Raw genomic sequence first — 24,339 nt, 5'->3', positions numbered from 1 at the left:
GGGTAAAGTATCTTAACAGAGCAGCTTCCACTTGGAACAGTCACAGTTTCTGGTGAAAGGAACGGAAAGCTGTGGTCTTGTAAGAGGTTACCAGATCTTTATTTTTATTTTTTGGTTTGTGCAAAACAACTTTTCCCTATTGTTCTCAAAAACAACAACGCCACATTTTTTAAAAAATTCAGCCTGAGGGAAACATCTGGCATTGAATTTTTCAGATGTTTAGAATATGGCAAAAATTAGTAGTAAGTGAAAATAGAAGCTTTTAATGGAAAATGTCAGGCACCTTTAACAAAAGACAGTATTACCATAACTAGCTGTGAATTTTGCAGTACAACTGCAACACTTGAAACAAACAAAGCCTTCCCAACCCCGCTGTGTCTCAGCTGAACTTCTGAGAAGACTGAAGCACGAGTAGAAAAGTGAAATTCAGCTGAATTTTAAAAAAGTAACATGAATCCAATTCAGAGAAGGAAAGTATTAATAGAGGCTTACGGAATGCAAAATCTGGCAGTGTCTCCCATCAGCAACAGTACTGCATGTAATTTTTACAGTTTGGAATAAAAAAAAAAAAGCACCTTTTGACTATACTTTGGAGATAAAAACAGATAAGGAAATAAAAGCTTTTATCTTAAGGAGTTTAATGCTACCTCAACTTCTCACCACGTTTGCTTTTAACACACAAGTACTACAAGAGCATAAGTTTAAACACATTGCCTAAGAAAAATCAAAGAAGTTTCACTTACTGAAAATAGGAATGTAACCACAGCTGTTTCTGTGCTGTCTGTATGCTGTATGGAAGGGAACCACCAGCTTAAGGAGAAGAAAAAAAAGATACAGTATTTGCTTTTTGAGAGATATTCTGAAAGCAAGGGACTCACAAACATTATCCCTACTGTCCCCATTACTCATTTTTTGAAAACTTAAATGCTCCAGAAATATACAGTAGAATATAGCTGAATATACAGAGAAGAATTTAAAGTATTTTTACAATGGAACAAGTCCCCAAAGACTAAATAGCAAATATACACTAGAAAAAAAGAGAACTGGTATGGAGCCTCTAGAATTAAGTCCTATTAAAAGAAATATGTGGGTAATTTTTTGTTTTGACACTGCTTTTTAAAAATTAACAAATTGCAGTCACTACTCACACAAACCAGAGGGAATAAAGCAAGCAGAAAAAAAAAAAAAAAAAACAACAAACATTCTAAAAAGCAGGAACTCTTTAGGTGAAATTGCATGTCTTGTACCTTGTCTTAGGCTAGCACATGTTGCAATTTCTCCAGCCAGTATTTAGGTCCCTCTGAGTGGCAGCACCAGTCAGCTGTTGCATCAACCACTCCTCTGATTTTCTATCACTTGCAAGCTTACTGAGTGTACTTCACCCCATTATCCTGGTAAGAAGTTACTGAACACCTGACACCAGTATCAGTTCTTGGCACAACCACTGGATCTACAGCAGGCCTTCATGCCACTGATCACAATATTTTAAGCCTGGCAGTTCAGGTAGTTTCCAGCCCATTTATCTAGTGTGAATTTCATCCGTTTATCTGTAAGAATGTTATATATATGATGATGTTGAAAACCTTCATGAAGATACTTCATCTAGAAACGACTCAGATCTAGATCCAGTGCACTCCTCTCATTCATCAAGCTTGTCAATCTCATCACAGAAGGACATAAGCTTGGCTAAGTCCAATTTTTCATTTAAAATAAAAAAATCCATGCTGACAACTCCCTGTTATTTTCTTATCCACATATTTGGACATGGATTCGAGGATTCCTTACTGCATCACCTTCCTAGGGATCAATTTGAAGGCTGACTGCGAGATTCCCCAGATCCTCCCCTCCTTATCCTTACTCTTCCTGAAGGCAAGAAAGAATTCCTTCCTTTCAGTCTTCAGGAGTCTTCCAATTGCCATGACCTTTTGAAGGCTAATCATCAGCAATGACATTAGACAGCTCCCTTTACTGCATCAAACAGAACATTACAGTATCTCTTTCAGGTTGACTGAGACCATGCTTTCTACACAAATGCAATGATTTAATGAAGATAAGTGTAGGAAGACTGAACAGACCAACTGCACATTGCATTATAAAAAAAAATGGCTCATGAGCAGTAAAAAACTCTGTTATAACTGATGTACACAGTGACGCTGCGAAGACAACAGGAGATAAACCTGGAATAAGTACAAACTCACAAAACCTGAACATTCTGCCAAAATCAAAGTATGACTGCAATTAAAACACTGGACAAGAGCTGCATTTTCCTATATGATTATACATGAACGTGATTACACAGATTTACATGTTACATGTACACCAATACCCAGAACACTTTTTTAAATTCAAACATAATAGCACTGGAGTCAGAATCCCATTAATACAAATAGAAGAATTCTGCTGCCACCTATTCAGCCAAGTTGTCAGCAAGTTGGCAACTTAAGGTTCATTCAACAGCAATCACTGAAATGACTTTGCAAGGCATTGTTACCACAAAAAGCTAATAAAATGGATTTCCTTTTGCACATCTGCTTACCAGGATAGCCTTCCAGACTTTGCCTCACATTGTTCACAGTAGGATAAACCTTCATGGAGAAAAAAGTTGTCTTTAATAACGTAGCTTTAAATGTACCTGAGATTAATTTTCAAACAACAACAACAAAAAAAAATCACCTTAAAGAAAACTTGTTATCAATCTAACCATTAAAAGCTTCATTTTTTTCAAAAATAAAATCACACTGGAGTTTAAAGGTAGTACCTAAAAGACATACCAAATGAATTGGAACATCACATTTAAGAAGAGCTGACACACCACTGCCTGCAGCCACCAGGCTCTCCTGGAATTCTGAGCACAGCCATTTGGACCCATCTGCTCCCAGGGAACCAATGCTTGAGAACTGTCCTACAACAGGCCAAGATTCCTGTGCTGCTATTGATGAAGTATGCTCTTTCAAAAGCTATTGAGGAAAAGTAAAACATTAAGACATTCAACAAACAAAGAAAACCTTAAGTAAAGGTTTGATATTGTTTCCAATATCCTCCATAGTCATTTCTGACAACAACCTGGTAATTAAGTCAGACCCATTAGGTTCTTGGGCTTTTCAGCCTCGAAAAAGAGAAAGGCTGTGGAGAGACCTAATTGTGGCCTTCCAGTGTTTAAAGGGAGTTTATAAACTTGAGGGAAATCAACTTTTTACATGAGTAGATTGCGACAGAACAAGAGGGCATGGTCTTAAATTAGAGAAAGGGAGATTTAATTAGATGTTAGGGGGAAGGAGTTGTTTGTTCGTTTTTGTTGCTGTTGTTTTTTGTTTTTAACTGATTTAGTGGTGAGGTGCTGGAACAGGTTGCCCAGAGAGGTTGCGGATGTCTCGTCCCTGGAAGTGTTTAAGGCCAGGTTGGATGAGGCCCCACAGGCAATCTGATCTAGTACTTGATCTGTGGCTGGCAACCCTACCTGTGGCAGGGGGTTGGAACCTGATGATCTGTGAGGTCCCTTCCAACCTAAGCCATTCTATGACCTCCAAATAAACATACTGTTCTTTTAGGAGAAGATGAAACATCAAAATTTTATCCAAAAACATTAAAGCCAACCTTTAAGTAACCAGTAAAAAGAATGCTAGGATCTCTTCCTATAACTGTGAAACAAGAGTTTCAGAAATTGTAATTACAAGTCTTTTCACATTTGGTGATAGCTGATCTTAAAGTTCTATTCATACTCTAACGCCCACGCCACAGTGGGAGGAAAACAGAACAATTGAAAAGAAAACTAACCAGTTTTGTTTTTAAGTTGTTGTTAAGCTGTGAATGGAATTTAAATATCACATTAAAAACAGATGGATATAAGCACATATGAACTTATGTGTAGTAGAAACCTTTTTCCCCTCCTCTATGGAAGAGGCTTATGACTAAAGGGCCTTAGTGTAGTGTTACCAGATATACCTATATTGTTATTAATCTTTTTAAATCACAGAAACAACGCCATAAGAACATTTTTTCCTTTACAACTTTTTTGTTTTGTTTTCACTCCTTATCTTACTGGCAAGAAAACTTGTGCGGATATTGGACTTCTACTCACAGAAGACTGGTGTCCAATTTTTTAAATAGCAATATAGGAAGCCACCTGAATGATGGTGAATCTTCACACAAGCAAATGACGCTTTGGATTGCAAGCTGACCTGGGTAACGGGGCTGAGGAATATGATGTGCAAGATCTACACTGTTGTAAGCTAATGCTTTTGCTAACTTAAAGTCAACATATTAAAATATCGTTGTGTAGCTGCAAAATTAGGAGGAACTAATGAATGCTCTCAAAGTACATTTACAGTTAAAATGGTATTGATAAAAAAAACATTACAGTACCTTTCTGAGCCTAAGATGACCCCACTTCTCTTTATCAATACCTTGATATCGTCCAGGGGTAGAACCAAGCAGATACACTCTATAGAAAGAAAAAAAATATCTGTAGCTTTACCAGCCAACAGTGGAAATCAAATCAATGAGAAAAGCTACTTTATGTGCAGGAATTCGAAGGTAGTGCACTTCTTAGCAGAAAGCCATGCCTTATATTAGCATCAGAAACATACCTGCATGCAGTGCTCTGTATAAAGTGAAAATGCCTATTCTTAATATAATCCTCATTACAATATCTTTTGCATAGATATTCCTTATAAAAGAGAAATTATAACAACTCAGACTCTTCTACCAGTAATTTTATGAAGCAAACATCAGACTGACTTAAAAGAAACTTTGCATCTCTATCACTTAAGGAGATCTCTGTCAAGTTACTGATTCAGTTTTTCTCATTTCTTTAAAACATATGCTTATAAAACTAGAAGTTGATCAATTCAACATGTTTGTGTAAGAGATTCAAATGGAACTCACTATTACAAATAAGAATGACAAAAACAATATGCATGCATACTGAAGTGATAATTTACCCACATACAACGATTCATAACTTCAAACTTAAAAAAAATAACCTAAATGTGCTCTACACATAACACAGAAATTAAACTATTTAAGTAGAACCCAAACTTTATGGGAGTAAATCTGCTTTGGACCACTTTGTGTTCTTTAGTTTTCAGAATGAGCAGCTCAGGAAGTCTGTCAGCCCCAAAGCAAACTGCCTAAAGTTAGACACACATTAGAACACTTAAGTGTGAAGCAGAGCAATCTTACAGAACTGACCAATTGTCTAACAGCTCTTAACAGCAGATTCCTCAAGCTCGGGGGGAAGAATGCAAGTCATTATAAGCATAAGCTATACCTTGTCTCTGATAAATCATGCTCTCGAATCAGATCTATCCATTCCTTGAGCACAGGAGAATTGTAAGCCATCAAGTAACTTATTAAGTCAGATTTAAAATTAGTTTCAGATTCACCAGCAGAATCAGATGATCCCTGAGGTAGCCTTGGATATAAAGGGCTTAGCCATATTCTAAAAAACAAAGCCACAAAAAAAAGGACACCACATGTTATCAAAAGGTTTAAGTGATTAAAGTAGATGTGAAGGTCCTAAAAATAATACTTGACATATTTACTTTACTGCGATGCTACTAACTCTGAAGCAACTTTTCAGATTCACCGTTTTCACCCAGTACCACAACACTAGTTATTTCACTTGAAGTCAACCAATTTAAACACATTTATCCATGCAGATGCTTATAGGTTTCACTGCTGTGGAAAAGGCCAGGCTCAGGCATAAAGGTACTCCTCTAAAATCATCAGAAATGCTCCAGAGACTATAAGAACCACAGCCTTCACCTCTCCGCACCCTGAACTCCATGGGGGAGGAGACTTTGCCTACAACGTAACAGACTTTCACACACACACACACACACACAAGGATTATCATTTATCTATCATTTTATTGGCTCAGCTGATGTTAATATGGTCTAAATGTTTATTTTCCAGTAAAGAAGAGGCCCAAACGGTATTTTCTCAATCGTTTTGACACACAGGTTGTCTTAGAAAACAATATATGTGCTCAATTTAATTCGCATAGAAAACAGTGAAAGCCAGGTGACTAAGCTTTTACTTACGTAAAGTCTGATTTTCAACCTATTTGTTGAAATTAGTGTTTAAAGAGAGGAAAAGGTGTGTATCTAGCACAAACAAGAAAACAGACTAATACAGAACAAGCCATACAGACTCACTATTTAATAGCAGAGAAACAAAAGACCTACTAAAGCCTTGTTGCTTACCCCTGAGTTTTCTGGTGCCAGTCTTCAGCAATAAGATTGGATGTATGTATCACAACTCGAAAACCTTCTTCATATAATAACAACATCATTTTCCTTAAAAATAGGATATATAATACGATTTATTCGAGAGCACAGCTCATCATCTTGCGACGAACCTCCAGAAGCAACCAGGAACTCTTGCAGAACACTTTATTTGCTATGCTCTTTTAAATACACTCACTCCTTCGCAGATACAAGATATCCTCTCACATATTAAAAAAAAGTTCTACAAAATGATTAATTGATAAATAAATACTACATTGTCCTGAAACCAAAGATCTTCTTTATAAAGAACATAAGATCTAATCTGTTCTTAGCAGTTACTTGCTATCTACAACATTCCCTTCATGACACTCCCACAATATCAAACCCAAGTTCTGCTTTGAAAAGACTAAAAAGAAATATATTTATCAGTAATTGTTTCCAGACTGCTTACATTAACTCCAAAAACAGAGTTGTAAACCAGTGTTCTGACTGATCTGCTAATGACTGATGAAGCCTGCGCTATAGTTTTGGTATTAAGGGATGAGTTATTAACAGCTAGTACCTACAGTTCATTGACTCTAGTTGCATAATTGCATAATTGACATTTCATTTGTTTCCTCAAAGGAGAAAAATCTCATCATTTATAAACAGAAAATAAAATAGTAATTTTCCAATAAAAGTCAGTTTTAGCTTTAAAATAATTTGCACACTGAAATAGACACATACAAAACAAGATAGAGATTATTTTCAAATTTCATCAATACACATTAGGCATTCCTTCAAAATTATGTCTTCACATCCAGTAATTTTCCTGTCCTCTAAATACTTTCAGACATTAAATACAGTAACTGGGTCATCTTTAAAAGGGAGCTTTCTGCTTCATAAATGTTACTTACGTATGGTGAGTTCCAAATGCAATATCCAGCTTGGCCTATAAAATGAAAGAGTTGATCACTACAAATTAGTTAAAAATTCCTATTGTGTACTTCTAGAATGTAACATTATTATTAAAGAGGGAAGGGTCCTTCACCTTCATTTTGTTTCATTTCACTGCTCTCTAGTGGACAGATCACAAAATACATTACTTTTCCTCTCAACACCTTTGAAATTTGTCCCTATCACTTGCTAGGAACTAAACTAGCAAGTCTATCATAAGGGGCATCACATTCAATTCCTGGTGTGCTTGTGAAAAAGACGCTTTGTATGTAAAACCAGGTTTGTTGGTAGCATATTTGAAATCTTAATCTCATCAAAAAATTAGTTGCTAGTCTACTATTTAGCATTAACACCCAGTTAGTACAGCACACAGCAGCTCAGAAAACTTAGCCTTGAGAACTCACTAAGTATGGCATTAATACTGCAATTTCCAGTAAGCTCCTATTTCCCAGACCATCTGAGAAAAAAAAGGAAGATCAATATCATGTTTTCAAAGAAGATATCCCCATTACCAACTGTGTAGCTCTCCCAGCAAGCTGCTATAACCATATCACTCACTCAGGCTGAAGCCAACAACTTTATGATGGAGACTATGTGTAATAATATCTTCTTTATGACCTATCTGGACTAAAAATAATTCTTAGATTAAACTTAAGATCACAGTGACGCAAGCATTAAGTTTTGTGCCTTCGACAAACAGTATTTCCTTCTCAGCAATACTGGGAATTACAGTGCAATGTGTCAGTGGAGACAGCAGGCACCTCTTCTGTAAACAAAGACATTTTTTGAAGGCAGCAATTCTGTGCAAACTTGTTGTGGGTGGCAGGTGTGCAATTACACACCTTTTAGACCACAGTTTACATGTTCCTATGGTTCTAGCAAGTATATTCCTTAAAGCAAAAAAATAAATTCTCGACTTTCCATACAAGGTGTTTCTCCTCTTGCAAGAAGATTGAATAAAATAAATGGCTTAATTTCAACCAAAGGATAACACAAATGTCAGTTACCTGACAGAAGCTAATGTTCTCAAAAGGGCGTGCTTGTGCAAGCAGTTCAGCTTTGGACTCTCTCTTTTCACCATGAACTATCAGCAATGGCTTCTTCCTGAAATAAAACGAGATTATTATGAAAGCATCAACTGAATTAGTAATCAATCTGAAACAGTCTTTGATGGAGCTATGACTTCTGGTCCCTAAATCCAATGACCTATTAGAAAGATGGCACTAAAGACTATACTAACTACATTAACTACATCTTAAAGGTTTCTTCAACAGAAAGACAGAAAATAGGAAAAAAACACAGAGTCTGGATCTATAAGACAATGTTACTTCACAGAGAAGATGTGAAGGAGAAGGCTAGGTCTACTCCAGCAGCAGTTTCACATAATCTGCTCTACTGAATTTTCAGTAAAATGCAAAATAGAAAATTCAGTATCATAAGTGTACTTCATCTGTGATAAATTGCCATTGTCAGAATGTCATTTAAAGGAAATAAGAGCTGCTTCCACAACAATATACAGCAACTCTACCCATTAAATATCACTCCAATCTCTTTCACACACTTCTCTCATGCTCTTCAACATAAAAATTTTCATTCTGTTTTCACAGTTCACCTACTGCTGTCTTGGCCTGCAATGGGGTGACTTAAACATTACCTAATAAAAAAAAATAAATCAAAACCAGCCATACTGAACTGTCAGCACCTTACACTGACTCATAAAAAGACAATAAATTAGTAGAGAAATATAGTGCAATAAGTGTGGAATACGCCTATATGCACACAAACAAGAAACACTGGTTTATCATTCAATTATAAGATGAATTTACATGAACAGAGTGATTTGGAAATTGTATTATTTCATTTTTGTACAAGTAAACATACCTGTATTCCTGTGGATACTGTCGTACGAGCCATGCCACGTCTATACAGTAGTTAAACTTGTACATAAGAAGGAAAATAAGCTCATTAAAAAGAAGTAGCAGTTTGTCAGAACAATCGAGTATGGGAAAAAAAAATACTTTCTACGCAAAGTTATTGTTCATTATCACTTACATTATACAAACGCATAATGATGCTCCATCACACAGTGACGCTACAAAACTGCAATCAGCATGTTTTAACAGTGGGTTCATTTTTCAATTTCAAATGCTTTCTTTCACATCTCTTCATTCAAGAATAAATTTAAGTTACTCCAAAGCACATAGTAGCATTCATAAAGTTTAGAATGCAGACAAAAAAAATTGTACGCACATAATGTAAAAGGTGAATGCAGTGTGCCCTCTGCCACATGTTTACAACAAGAACAAAAGCAAAAGCTTCCATTCAATAACAAAAATCTCATGCTTAGATTGCAAAACACATTGTTTTATCATTCAATTACATGAAGATGCATTTTTCGGTTGTGCATTTCCAGAGCGCAAGAGAGAAAGTTTCACATTTGCTTGACTTCTAAGCAGAACATAGGATCATTTTTATTTTTCAATAAATCAATGTGCAGCTGAAAGCATTCAGGGCTCCCTCAATACTTTAATGAAGTTCCCTGCTGAAATCAGCTACATGGCAAAAAAATGGATTATCACGTACAGGTTTGAGGATAGGGGAAATAAGCAAGCAATGGCAATTTGGCAAATAGAAAACTCACCTGAGCAGAAGATACAAGGGTCCCAAAAAGAGGAGACAAAATATCTATTAAAAACATTAAGACACAATTGAGTATAGAAAGCTTAAGTGAACCTTTTTTGCCTTGAACAGCACGATTACTACAAGTGCTAGATTCACAGACTGAGTGTAACAAACATTGACAAGTTTACTGAGTAGAACATTCAAATCCCTGGTTCTGCTATGAAATGCTAAGGATTCTATGACTCTATGCTTATTGTCTTATGGTTTTAAATAGCATCACCCCTTTCAAAGCAGAGCACCAAGTTCAAAAACTTACTAGTAGAAAGACCAAGACCAAGTAAAGAGACAAGCTATTTTCTCCCCTATAGAGGGTCTTGAAGAACTGTGGCAACTTAGAAACAGAAAGGGCATAGTTAATACTTAAAGAGTTACCTGCTGCAGGTCATTTGTGCTAGTACTGACAGCAGTCCTAGAGCTCCTTGCTTTTTTTTTTTTTTTTCTTCTCCTTTTCAGGGAAAGAGAAAGGAAGAATACAACTACCCACCGCTTTGACACCCTGTCACTCAGAGATACACAGACCAGAAACTTAACTATGTGGGGAAGACTGCAGGATGATTGCAGGATATGTGTATCCTTAGTCTATTTTATTAATGGGAACATGGAACACTAATCACACCGAGGATTTAAAACCTCATGAACTGAAAGCACAGCTGCAACTACAAAATATATCTGACAAATAGGTTATGAGATACTGTGTCTTTACTAGAACTTCTCTATAGGAACTGTTCTGCAAGTTGAAACAAAGAAATAGCCTCTGTACCAGCTCAAGCAATCGCATAACAAGATAATTACTCTTATGGAAAGACTGCCCAGAAGCCAGAGAGTTCACAAGGTAGGTAAAACTGTACAGGAGTAATGCAACCAAGGCCTCAGACACCAGGCTGCCTACAGCCATTGCTGTAGGGGGCACACAAGATTGAGGAACAGTTAGCTAACCAGGTGAGTTGCATGACAAAAACAGATTGAGGATCCACACAAGGAACTACAGAAGTTTCCTACTTCATTTTACTATCTGTGCACAAATCACCTGTTAATGATTGCTTTTGGGCTTGAGGGCTTGCGATGCATTGCTTGAGGGCTTGCAATGCAAGAGGCTTCTCTGAATATAGAGATGGTTACAGATGCACACTGCTTTTTACCCTTATATAAAGTAAAATTAATTTCAGTCATCTGGCATTCCCAAACCACCAGTGTCATACACCACATCCTATTCCACCTCTGACTTACGCTCACTTCCAGTTGCACTGATGCGTGACTGTGAGCTCAAGCCACAGAAACTCACAAGGCAGTACCGTGTACTACATCAAGTAACAGTGACTTACTGGGTCCAAACCACTTGGCAGCATAAAGACAAGCACAAACAAGAAGTAACAGAACCAGTTCCTACGATATTCATACCTGGAGTACGAAGTCTCATTTAAACCAAGGAATCTTTGCATTAGAAATCCCATAAACTAAAAATTAAGTATCCACTTGCACACAAGACCCTCCCATCCAAAAGTCCACTTCTGCAAGAGCCACTTCCTCCTCACCTTTTATGTGCAGGGCTCCAGAATTATAGCTCTGCTCAATTCCCCTAACTTTGGTGAGAAAAAACCCAAAGGGGTTCCCTCCACTCAGCAAATCCCAGGTATCTTGGGGTTCACCAGGTGCTTCATTATAGTCCTCTGCTTTCACATCCTTTGAACGTTCATCTTTGCAATGACTCCGAGGTTGCTCTCTGGGTGCATCGCACTTTTCCTCTTTCAGTGTTTCCTTGCTGGCGTGCTTCACCTTGTCTTCAGGCTCTTCATCGCTACTAGAAAGGCACCATCCCAAGCCCTCCTGGCCAGGCCTCTGCTTTTCTGCAGGAGGTGTATGCGCAGCAGGTGTGTCAACGAACTTCAGCGGAGAAGCCTTCCTTTTGTGAGCGGCCCTCCTGGCCTCCGAGCAGGGGTACTGCGGCGCGCTCGCTTCACCGCGCGGGGCACACGGCAGCGAGGACGTCGAGGGCTTTTCGCTGTCAGAATTCTCTTCAGTGCTGTCCTCACTGCTAGACACAGTCCACCGCCCGTGGGCGCCTTCCTGAAGCATGTTGCTACAAACGAAGAGACCACACTGTATCCCTTCCCAGCCTCCACTTGCCTCTTATAATAACCTCCACCCCCCAGATCTGACACGGTCCTCACATACAAAACAATATGCAATAACAACAAAGCTGCTCCCAAGAAACAAAGAAACGCGGGCAACAGAAGCGGCTACCAATTAGGAAGCAGCTGCACAGGGAAACCTGCACGTGAGAAACCAGCTCGAGCAAAGACACGTGCAGCAAAGCACTCAGCAGGATTTGCATCACACAGCACTTCTCTCGCTGAACCCAGCGCTCAGAGGCACAGCCCACACTGCTACCGAGAACGAGAGCTCGGAGCACACCCGCCACACCACCACCGCCCGCCTTAACACCGCCCCCGAGGCGGGCAGAACCGCGGCCGGGCGGGGCCAGCAGCAGCAGCAGCGCGCGGGAACCGCGGCCGGCTGAGGGGGCGCGAGGTGCCGCCCGGACCGCCGCGCTGGGACTCCAGCCGCCAGTCCCACCCCTCACGGCAGCAACAATAGCGACATTACCGGCCCGCACCAAGACTCCACAAGCCCACCGCTCACCCCAGCACCTCTTCGCGCCAGCCTGCGCCCGCCTCTTCCCGTTCCGGAAGGATGGCAGCTTCCCCAGGCGCTCGGGCCGGGGACCGAGTTCAGGAGGAGGAGATGAGGGAGGCGGTGCCGCCTTCGCTCCGCCCCGCACAGCGGCGCCGTTGCCGGGCAGCCGCCGCCATGGGTTCGCTGCGGGAGCGCTGCGCCAGGGTGCGTGACGGGGCTGCTGCGGGGTGCGGCGGTGTCCCTAGGAAACATGAGGTGCGGAGCGGAGCCTTTCCCGCCCCTTCAAGCAGCTCGGGCAGCTCCCGTGTGCCTCTGGTAATTGGTGAAGCTGCCGCGCGTTACCTCACTGAGTTCATGCGAAATGCTGGCGTCGGACCCCGTGTTAACTCAGGGCAGGTGCGATATTTGCATAATGATTCTTTCAGCTCGGTGTTAATTGCCGCAGCGGAAGCGCCCTGCTAATGAGGTAACTGCATGGCAGCTTCAAGGGGGGGTGTGGGAGGGAAACAGGTGTAAAATCAGTTAGAGTACGGACGGCATTAAAGTGTGCTCCATCTAGCAGAGCGAAATGCCACAGCGTGGGGCTGTCGTGCCTCTCTGCTACGGGCTGTGGCAGCAGTTAAACAACTAAGTACCTGTTATCGTCCCGTGATAAAACAAGCAAGCGCAGCTAGAAAGCTGTCTGTGGTGCTTGCGCTCTTTTCTGTCTCTTTCTTTGTGCTTTACTGTGGTTTTGAGGCCATCTAGAAGGAGCAAACAGGGTGTAGTTTGATTCTAGAAATCTATATTGTATCTCCTAAGTTTGGGTGGGGTGGGGGGAACCTTTTAGAAGAAGGAAAATATATTTTAAATAATAAAAAAGACCAAAACGGACAACTCTTAGTCCCTCAGCTACCTTAATGGTAGTTGAATGCAGTTATTACAGAGGTAGGACTAAGCTTCAGTATGTATATTTTTTAATCATTTAGTTTGCTCACTAAGTGCTTGTTTTATTTTTCCCATAGCAATTATTTTAAGTAAAAAATACTGCATCATATTTGTTGTTTTTAATGCAGATCACTTTGTTTCTGCAGGTTTTTGAAGTGTGTGATGAAGGTAACAAAGGCTATTTGAACATAGAGGACTTTGAAGTTGCTGTAGTAATGTTGTTTGGTTATAAGCTCTCAGAGGTATGTGTTTTTTCTTTTAAATTCTGAATATCCAGCTTATATAGATGCCTTGCTGTTAAGAATGCTATTTACTAAATGATCTGTGCTAACTGGGGTAGATTGGTCTAGAACTGGTGAACATAAACACCTACAGATTTTTGAAGTATTTTTTTTATCTAGGGAGATTATTTCAAAAGAATGTGATCAAACTTTTCTTGCTGAGAAGTTATTCTGTAGACCCTGATGAGCAGAAGTATGCATTGTGTTTCATATCTGTGTGTGACATATGAAAAAAGCGATATATTGGACTTGTTATTGATCAATATTCTAATGAATTCAATGAATTCTAAAGCTTTATGCAATTTCAGAAATTACATTCCTATTCTAGTAAGGTAAGTCATCTCAAAAGCAACATAAAGAATACACACAAAATTCAAAATGTCTGAGATTTTTCTCATAGTGTGACAGCACAAACTGGAGCGATATGTTATACTGTAAATCTAGTACAGAAATTATGATTCACCTTTCTTCTGCAGTTTGAGCATTCTTCTTCCCCAGGGACCACTTGTGAATAATTTTATACTTTTTTCTTTCTTTCATACGAATTTTCAGAAAATAGCCTAAGACAATCATAGACAACTTTTTGTATATGATCAAATAATGTAAAAATCATATAAATATTTTATTTAACTTTGAAAGGAGTAATCTGTTACATTTCAGTTATGAACAAATGTTTTCCTCATGAACTAGAGTCAGACCTAAAAATAATGTAGGTTACTAAAGTGAATCTTAACTGCTGACTTAATCTGCAAATTCTCAGTTTCCCCTTAGCTGTCTTCCTGTTTAAAAACTTGCTGTTCTTTTTTTACATTCCCTGAATGTTGTGGGGTTTTTTGTTTTGGTTTGTTTTTTTTTTCCCAGTAGGTGTTCTGAAAGCATGATTAAGGCATTCAAACAAGAGCAGTTTCTGTGCATAAGTCACTGTTGGTTCCTTTTTGGGAAGAGAGTAGAAGAGGAGGACTCCTAGGAAGAAGGGAAATGTAGGTTTAGTCCTTTCTTCCTGGAAGGGAGCCATGTCACACCTGTTGTGTCTCTAGACAGTGCTGTGAACACCTGGCCATAGATTATTCTATCTGTGCAGCTGCACAAAAATTAATTGAAAACATTTGTTCCAGGAGTTATTCTGTCCTCTGATGATTTTGCTGTTTCCTTAAGTGGTCACAATTCTAGCAGCTGCTGCCCTTTATACAGCAATCACTTACTAAGATGAAATACTAAAAGCCCTGTGTAGACAGATACTTCTCTTCATGGCTCTCTCTAACATACGTTAACTATGGCTTATGGCACAGCCATCCCTTTTGCTTTTTCTTAGTGGCTAGGCATTGTAAGTGATCTCTTCAATGCTTTAGTGTGTTTTTGGTTGCTTTTATATAGTTTCAAAAAACATAATGCTTTTGGTACGCCAGATAGGGACTGAACGTAGAAGGTGTGGACCTAAAAATTGTTTGGTATCCAGCTCTTTATTGTATTATTGTGCATTTTTCCATGTTGTCAAAATTATTGAAATAAAGGATTACAATAAAAATCCTTGTATTTTTTTGGAGTCACTAAAAATAATGACACTTAGAGTACTTCTAACAGCTTTACAAGAAACTGGCAACAGTGGATGTATGTTACTTAAGTTATGGCAAAACCTTTTACTCAACTACCCAGCATGCTAACCTAATTTTTATTTCAGTAGGAGTGGCAGTTATCTAGCATCATCAATTGTAATCAATTGGTTGACTGCACTTTCAGTAATTTGTTGCTGTCTATTTTTGGTCATGTTTTCATTTATTCCATAAATTAAAAGTTATGCTGACTTTCCCCACAAGATGTCACCAATGAACTCTACTGAAGGAAGTAGACCCTAAAAAATTGAGTCTCATTCCTACTTACTTTTTTTCTAAATCATTTGTTGAAGTTTAACAGAACTCTTATTTACACATTGTTATTGTGTGTTTATTCAAAGAGATTCCAAACTTTTTGCTCTCAAAATTAGACCTTCTGAGACAGGTAGCTATGAATACATGAGAATGTATTCCCCTAGAATATTTCAACTGATCTAAAGCACTGTCATATTTCAACACTCATTCAGCTAGTTAAATGCACGTTCAGACACTTTCAAATGAAAAGGTACTGCAGGAATAATAGTCATGAGAACATTTTGTTTTCTCAGCTGAAGTTTCATTCCTGGTACTACATGTTACGCTTAGGTCTAAACAGGAGCATTCTCCACTTTGCCTAGGTGTTCAGTGGCCAGGAGGCATCCAGTCCTTTCCCTGACCTAACTCCATCCCTTCACATCAGGACACCTGTGTCTCAGCATCTGCTGCTGATCAAGATGCCAACAGCAGGGCACCTTAGCATCTGGAGTATGGAAGAGCAGTCTGAGCTCAGAGCTGCTTACAAATTCCAGCTGCTCTTTGGCACATCTTATTAAAGCATTCTAAAAAGAACTCTCATCTATTTGCCCAACTCAGTCTGAAAAAAGCTTTGCAGGCCACGTGGGACATGTAGACTTAGGTTAACTGGTCACAGCTTGTTTGGCACGTCTGTTCTCCAGAATAGGCTGTACTCAGATTGCAGTAAAAGCTGCCAGCACCTTACCTCTTCCTGTGTGAAATGTTTTAGTGTTGCCAGTATGTGCAGTCTTGTATTCTAATAGTATAGATAGAAGGGGGTGCATTCATGAACACTGGGTCATGCTAAAAAAGCAATATAAATACAGCCCAAAAGAGACCACTCATTATTTTTTTTTTTTTTTTTTAGATATACACACCCTTTTCTTTCCTTAAATTTTTCAAAGACCTTTGCCAGTAACCACTTTGTCAGCTCCAAATGCTATTCTAGAAAGTCAGTATCCTCGTATTTATCAGGTCATTTAGCTTTTTGACTTTGTGCTGTTAGTGAATCTTGGCAACACACTAATCAGAATTTTGGTAACGTGCTAATCAACATCTGTCATTCCTTTCTTTCTATCAGAAAAATAGTGAGATAAGATCCTATTGAAAGACACTAAAGGATTTATATAATAAGGAAAATGAAAGAAGAATGAATTGGCTTCAGGCTTCAGGATAAGTTTTCAAGCTGAATGATGCAAAGTTTTGGGGTTTTTTTTTTTCTTTTACTGCTTTAGTCTGATTTACCAAATGAATTTGATCAAAAATAGTTTTTAGGAAATACTTCAGTCTGAATGCTGAATCAGAAAATTATTTCCTTGTTTAAAGGAAAAAAAATGTCGGAGGCTGACTCTCCAGAAATTTATTTTGCACATTACATCCTTTTCGTGTAGTTGAACTCTGGTCTGCATAAACTTAACCATGCCTGTTAAATTATATTTTGTTTAAGGTTAGGATCTTGATGAGGATTTTGTTAGGTTCATGTGTGCTTTTAGTTTACTTACCAAGGAAGAGTGTGTTTCTCTAAAATTAAAATCAAATCTTTTCTTGCTTAAATAGCACAGGTTAGGGTACTGTAGTATAATATGTACTATTATGAGATCAGTATTTAGTGCAGACACATATTATTGACATAACATTGATATTTGGACCTCATGCAGAGTTCAGATTGAGCACTTCTGTAGAAAACCACTGTTGTGTCTCCTCTGTTCCAGGTGGAGGTGGATTCAATAATGTCTTCTGTGAGACCACAAAATTCAGGTAATATGCAAACATCAATCAATCAATGATCTCTACTCCTTTTTCATTCATTAACTTATAAATAAATAAAATCTGAAGCCTGATCTCTAAAGTGTTTTGAGAAACTTGATGCAGATTAATGATAAATGAGCTGATCATAACTATTAAAGAGGATTATAGGATTTCATTGAGTTTTGGCATATTTCTAGTGCTTTTATGATAAATTTAGCTTGGAATTCACGTTTGAACTTTTTCTTGCTTCTCAGAGTAGCATTTCTTAATATTATACAGATCAGTGATAGAGAAAAGTAATTAGAAAATGTTGGTGTTCGAGCTGATAAGTGTTGAGAAAGATTTTCATTAAAAATGTTTTTTCTTTTGATACCATTTCACTGTTCATTTGGGCAAATACATGAGTCTTACAGCACGGTTCAATAAATATGTCTGTAGCAACACCCACTTACCTAGTTCTACTTGTTTTTGTTTTGTTTTTCCTCTTGTCCTCGACCTTATCAGTGGTGCCAGTACCCCTGTTTCTGGGGCTGTGCGGTGAATTGTAGTAGAGAACTGATTCATGTGAAAAATAAAAATGTCAAAAATGTGGGTGTTTTTATCATTAAGTTCCCCTTTCTCATTTGCCATATAATCCCACTTGTATCAGTGCATTTGAAGGGTGTTGAAAAGGCTATCTGTTTATTCTAACTGTGATGTCAAAGCCTATATTCATTAAGCCCTATCCTTAAGAAGATTTTGCTTCCCCCCTCCCTCCTAAGATAAAGTCTGTGAAAATTAGTGAACGAATGTATGGAGGTAGACTATGGATCTGTCAATATCTAGATGCTTTGTGTATTTTTTTTTAAGGTGACCTTTTTGTGTTGAGATACTTTTGCAACCCATTCAGTAGCTCATAGATTGCCAGCTCTCACGATCAATGAAGAGGTGGCACTCTATTGTAGGAGTCATTCCATAAAATGAAGAATGTATACTATAATTTTCTGGGCTCGTACGTTCCTCTGAAATACCCTGAAAGAGAGAAAAATAAATAGATGGAAATCCTATATTGCTTTTTATGGTTTCATTTTCCTGTTTATCCAATTGAATGGAAAGCTGTTCATGCGGACAAGTTCAGTATGTTTTGGCAACCTCTGTTATTAAATAAATTGTGGACATAAAGAGCCTAGCACTTGAAATCAACATGTCTTTGTAATTCTGGAAATTGAGACTATAATAGTTCTTAATGTATGATTTTACAAGAAGTGAGGAAAGAAACACCAGAAATCTGTAAGCTTGGAGTTTAAGATTTGAATTGAGACAGCAGGTGGAGCTGAAGGAGCTGTCCCTTTGAATCACTGCAGGAAGAATAGAATGTGAATGAATCAAAAGAAAGAGAAGTGCAGAGCTTTTGTTACGTTATTTGATAAACATTCACACCAGATACTGCCACCTTTTTAAGAAAATTCAGCTGTTAAAAAGGAGCATAAGGCATATTTTTAACAGTCTTTCTCATGCTTTCTGAATTGATATGTGCTCTCTTTGCCAGAATAAAACGTGTCGGCCGAAATTTTTCTGTCAGAAATTTTGCATGTTTCATGAAAAGGCCTAAGGTTGTGGGGGTGTATTTTTGTTTCTTAATATTATGGTTTTATTTGATTTTATAATAAATGCTCAGTTAAAACAGGACTTGCAAACGAGATGTGGATTTTATTTCATTTCATTTTTCTATTCATTAAAAAGATAAGATAAATATACAGGTAAATTCATTGGATTAATCACCAATTCATATTTAAGCTTAATTTTATTGTGAATCTCACAGGAATCTGTATCTGATTATTTCAGAGTTCTGTCCCTGCTGGGAATTATGCCAGATACATTGTTTATGCAGCATCTATGGATCTTTATCCTTGGCATGAAAGTTCTATTGACTTAGAAATGTCCACATTTCATTCCAATGCAAAGGAAGATGAGATAACAGATAACTTAGAAGGAAAAATAGAAATAAACTGATGCATTATTTTCAAGTATAGAAAATACATGAGAAAATTTAAAAGATAGTGAAATGTTTGCATGAGCAAACTTTGAAGACCTTTTTTTCCTTTTTTTGTTTGTTTTTTTTTTTTTGCACTTTATATATAATCCAAATGATTCCTAATTATTAGACAGTCATACAAGTTTTTAAGGAGGAAAATAAAACAGTTCTTTTTTCGGGAAGATTTATCTGAACTTCCAATTTTTCTAGGTATATCATTTGAAAAGTTTTTAAATCTCATGAGTGCAAAGAAATCTGCACAACTGTGTAGTGATGAAACAAGAGAAATATTCACAGCTTTTGACATGCAAGGTAAGTTTCTTCTCCTAAATAAATATTTTGAGTGTTAATTCTTAAACAATAAGGTAAAGCAGAACACCTGAAGGAAACAAGAGATTAAAATGTTGTGTGTATGGGAACTGCTGAATCATGGCCTGAACCTCTGATTGATCACCTGAGGCGAGCAGTGAGTCAGCCATGGGAGCACAGGTGAAGGCAATTCAGCTGTGCTGCTGGAAGGGGTGGAGCCAGGCTGCACCTCTCCTAGACCCATTTAAGAGCTGACCACCAGCAGGGAAGGATCTCTTCTGCAAATCTACTCTGCTGGAGTTTCATAGCAAGCCTAGGCTACGGTAAGCTATCTATTCTCTTTTGGTATAATAACTGCTTAGCCAAACTCTCTGGTATATTTCATAATTATAACTTCTGTACATTCATTGATTATACAGTCACGAATGCTGTCACATGAAGTAAAACATTAACAAAGTAATAAAGACAGCAATGATATTATTGTAAGTAAGTCGAAGGTAGTAGACTGCAACGTTCTATTTGGAAGCTCTAGTTGTAGTATGAGCTCCTACAAGGCAAATCTCTAAGCTATTCACCCTACCTGTTAACTCTCCCTGCCTCAGATGCCCTGTTCCTGGAGACTGTTAAGGTAAGGCTGGATCAGGCCCTGACATCGTGTTCTGTCTGTGGTGTCCCTGTTTATTGCAGGGGAGTTGGACTAGATGGCCTTTAAAGGTTCATTCCAACTCCAGTGACTTCATCATTTTCTGTTACTTCTAGTCATGTGTCTCCACGCACTTATTCCTCCCACATATTTTAGAGATTTCTGTCTTTGGTGGCTGTAGATATTTCTTTTACATCTTCATAATAGATGAAGGAATGGAAACCAAAGTAATGTGAATTTTCTCATGTACTTTTTGTGAAGTAGATGTAGTGATTCTTTCTTGCTGGAAAACAAAGAGTAAAACAAGGACTATCTCCCACCACTGTGCTGGAAAAATTCATCAAGAGCCTCTCTTTAAATAGACATTGGGACAATCTTTTCTGATTTCTTCCTGACCTGAGATAGGACTATGGCCCTTGAAATGAGTGAAAGTGAAACATATGGTAGATCAGATGTTGGGATGATCAGATAAGCATCCACTGCAGCTTTTTGCTCTGAACTAAAAGTAGCTTTTGAAGTGTTATTTTTAGTGAATTATTTCAAAGGACTTAACTGTTTCAAGCACTGAGCTTTTGTTTGTCTTGCTTTTTGCTGCACGCCATCTGTGATAGCCTGGCTTGAAATGCTTTATTTTCTCGCTGGCTCTGGAAGTGAATTCATAGCCTACGTGATCAATTGATATCACACTGGTATGTTTCAGGATCTTCAATAGTATTAAACAAAGTTTTTTTTATGGAAGAGAGTTTTTCTGATATATAATGCTTATAATGGCTAAGGTGTCAATGAAGATGTCAGATTTGGAATGTAATTTCACATATTTTAGAAAATATGTTTTCAAAATCTCACAAGTCTGAAATTTTCAATTTAAAATGCCTACTTTTAAAATGAAAAAATTTGAATGAGACAGTTGTGGATGTTAGACTATTAAATAGAGGTCACAGTGGTGCAAAGGAGCTGTCAGGATATATATATGCTCACTCCGTATAACCATAGCCGTTCTAAAATATTTTGCAAATAAAATAACTTAGTGTTTAATCATCTCAGAACTGTGAATTGAATAATTATTAGAATATATAATATATAATATTATATATATATATTTATATATATTTATATATTTATTAATATATTAATATATATATTTTTAATATATATAATATATAATATATATTATATATTATAATAAATATATTTATCAATTATTAATATATATATTAATATTATTATATATAATATAATTATAATTATTAGAATACAAACATAATTGTATGAGTAAGTTTTATAAACCTGTGTTCTTTTTCTCTTGTCTAATTCTGATTTAAAAGATAGAGGATTCTTGACTTTTGAAGACTTTAAGAAAACCTTCAATTCCGTTCTTCCAAAATTATCTGAAAGAATTATAATTGAAGCCTTCAGGTAAGACTAGTAGAGAAATCCTTATTCAGTCTGGATAGCAGTCTTTTCTTTGTATATTTCGGTTAATTGAAGTGATTATATTCTATTGTACAATTGAAGATATGAGCTTCAGCACGTTGTTGTGTTAATGCCTTTAATAATGAATGCAATATATATAAACAATATGTATGTAAATAATATGAGCAATGCAAATATAGTAGAAAAATACATAAAATACATATAATACAATAATATTAAATACAGAAAGTAAACTGTTGACTGAACTGTTTCTCAGGAAGCCTGTTATTACTTACTCTTGAATATTCCTCCTGTAATCACAAAATCTTCATTCGTGAGCTTTAGAATTAAAATTAGTGCACTAGTGAGATCTTTCATAAGGTGAAATTTGCCTGCGGAGTGAGAGGATCAAATTTTGAGTGATTTATGGATCATTTAAAAAAAAAAAATCAATTTTGTTTAGCAGCTGTAAGTAAATATTATTTCAAAACTATTTTGGAAAACAGTGTGTTCCAAACAATAAAACTTTCTTTGTTTTGTGAAATGAATGACTTGTTTGGAAGTAGCTCAGCCATTGAAAGAGGTCCTTCAATTTTGGAGGCATGGCATTAGGTACCTTTTTTTTTTTTAAACTTACTCATGCATATCTGTTACTTTGTGTGCAGTTTTCAAGTCTGTGTTTGCATGATGAATGTTACCCTTTGTTTGAAAAAACATTAACAAACTATATAGTCAACTGCAGCGCTTGGAAATTCATCACTTTGTGAGGGCTGAATGATTTATTTCATTTGGTAGGGCACATATAAACAAGTATCTTCATATTACTCATTAATAACAAAAACAAAGTCATATCACATCATATAATAAGGAATGAGATTGTAGGCAGTTCAAGCCTGAACTTTATAAGCATGCAATAGATTAAGTGAAAATAATCTCTAAGGGACGAGGTATATTTTCTTGAAAACCAAGTGTTTCTGCTACCACTTTTTGGTACGCTGCCAAGAAATGAATAGGCTTGAGTGCCTACTTTTATGAAGGCCCTAATAACCAATATTTCTGTGAAGTGATTAGAAACTTTCTTGAATATTAAGGCTCTTTATATAAGAAATTTAAATGTAGTTACTGTTAATGCTGTCGTGTTTAATATATTCTTTTCTTTATTTCTCTTATGTGAAGAATTGTCAAATAAATTCAGACATAGCTTCATATTGCAATATAGCTTTGAATATAGCTATTTATAGAACTTTCACCTTAATGGACATGCTGTCTACAAGGCGCGTTAGCTACTGATGGAAGGTTCCATGTATTATTTTCGCATACTTTAAATGAAATGAAACTTTAGAGTATAAATTAAGTCTGTGTCATAAGGGTTTAAAGGAAATGGGGAAAGAAGTTAAAGATGTGTGGTACTTAACTTGTCCCCTTACCATACAGAGCAGGGAATTAATTTCTCCTAGGGTGTGATTCTCAACATATACTTTTTCATAAAAATGAAAGCAGGGGTATTTTAGCTGTGCAAGACTCAGGGAGGGGAGAACATCAGTAACAGTTGGTACTAAAGAAGAACCACCCCACTGAAGTTGTTCAGGTCAAGTAAATTTGATTTATAGATATCCAAAATGCTCATAATGAGAAATCCATACATCTTATACTGATTTTAACGAGTGTAAGGCTTGAAAATGAAATGCTTGTATTTATCATTCATGTACATTCATGAATACTAAAGCAGTCTTAAAACTTCTTTATATAATATAATAAAGAGCTAAAGAATAATGGATTATTTTCCTATCTTACCTGTTTAACCGTTAATTTGAAATCTTGTTATGGCTAAAAGGAGACGAGATACATAAAGCCAAATTCTGTTGTTAATAAATTGAAATCTTAGCAGTCTAGTCAAAGAAAAATTACTAATATAAATCTAAAGCTTACATAAAAATAAAATGCAGAATACTGTATTAAAGAGAAGTCTCAATAATAAAGTTAAATACATCACACACCCTTCGTAATGTCTGCTCCTTTCTGGTCTTCCAAGTCTTTCACTACCCCTCTCATGTCCTGTTGTGACAGGTTCCAGGTGGGCAGGGTTGGGTGAATTGCCATTATCCTGTCTTGAGGAGTTTGGAATTCATGTGGATGAATTCTTTTCTCTTGCTCTTATCATCCAGTCATTTTAACACGTCTACTGACATACTTTATGCATTTCCCATCTCTTCATTTGTCTGCAAACCCATGTTGTATTCAAATTTATTACATGTGGCACATAGTATGTTTTAGATACTTGTTCTTTGCTCTCTTTATCCGTAGTGCTGGATTTGTACAGTCCTCTGACTGCATTTCTCTGACTCTTGGTGAGTTGTTTGTAATCATGGTCCTCCAGTGTTAGCCTCTGCCCTGCGTCTTAACGTTCCATGCTGTGCTCTTCTGCTGTGAGTAATGTGTCTTATTTTGGAAGGTCTCTGCTGTGAAGCTGGGTTGGTATTTCTCTACACCATTATCGTAAACTTATGAATATTTAATTTTACATAGTTTTAAATAGACTGAAGTAACAAGAATTTATTCTATGTTTGTGCTGTATAAACACAAGAACAACAAATTAGGTATACTATCCTGACCCTTAAAAGAACTGATGTTAGAGACA

General features: G+C 37.1%; 2 protein-coding genes across 2 annotated transcripts in view; one reads left to right on the top strand and one right to left on the bottom strand.

The window, feature by feature from the left end:
* The window catches only part of TDP1 (tyrosyl-DNA phosphodiesterase 1), a gene marked incomplete at both ends in the record, with an annotated part of 35,424 nt that extends 23,503 nt beyond the window's left edge, over nucleotides 1-11,921 (bottom strand). Inside the window, 11 exons of the mRNA XM_079537293.1 lie at nucleotides 744-810; nucleotides 2,537-2,585; nucleotides 2,772-2,957; nucleotides 4,363-4,441; nucleotides 5,270-5,440; nucleotides 6,207-6,299; nucleotides 7,127-7,161; nucleotides 8,174-8,270; nucleotides 9,048-9,103; nucleotides 9,808-9,851; nucleotides 11,381-11,921. Of these exons, the coding sequence (XP_079393419.1) occupies nucleotides 744-810; nucleotides 2,537-2,585; nucleotides 2,772-2,957; nucleotides 4,363-4,441; nucleotides 5,270-5,440; nucleotides 6,207-6,299; nucleotides 7,127-7,161; nucleotides 8,174-8,270; nucleotides 9,048-9,103; nucleotides 9,808-9,851; nucleotides 11,381-11,921 (1,418 nt within the window). The remainder of the gene's footprint in view (nucleotides 1-743; nucleotides 811-2,536; nucleotides 2,586-2,771; nucleotides 2,958-4,362; nucleotides 4,442-5,269; nucleotides 5,441-6,206; nucleotides 6,300-7,126; nucleotides 7,162-8,173; nucleotides 8,271-9,047; nucleotides 9,104-9,807; nucleotides 9,852-11,380) is intronic.
* EFCAB11 (EF-hand calcium binding domain 11) overlaps nucleotides 11,920-24,339 on the top strand; it is a gene marked incomplete at both ends in the record, with an annotated part of 55,793 nt that continues 43,373 nt past the window's right edge. Inside the window, 6 exons of the mRNA XM_079537474.1 lie at nucleotides 11,920-12,072; nucleotides 12,444-12,686; nucleotides 13,556-13,651; nucleotides 17,286-17,331; nucleotides 19,547-19,648; nucleotides 21,614-21,704. Of these exons, the coding sequence (XP_079393600.1) occupies nucleotides 11,920-12,072; nucleotides 12,444-12,686; nucleotides 13,556-13,651; nucleotides 17,286-17,331; nucleotides 19,547-19,648; nucleotides 21,614-21,704 (731 nt within the window). The remainder of the gene's footprint in view (nucleotides 12,073-12,443; nucleotides 12,687-13,555; nucleotides 13,652-17,285; nucleotides 17,332-19,546; nucleotides 19,649-21,613; nucleotides 21,705-24,339) is intronic.

The sequence above is a fragment of the Tetrao urogallus genome (assembly GCF_951394365.1).
Source record: "Tetrao urogallus genome assembly, chromosome: 6".
Lineage (NCBI taxonomy): Eukaryota > Metazoa > Chordata > Aves > Galliformes > Phasianidae > Tetrao > Tetrao urogallus.
Note: the sequence above shows the minus strand (reverse complement) of the source record. Positions and strands in the feature narration are given on the sequence as shown.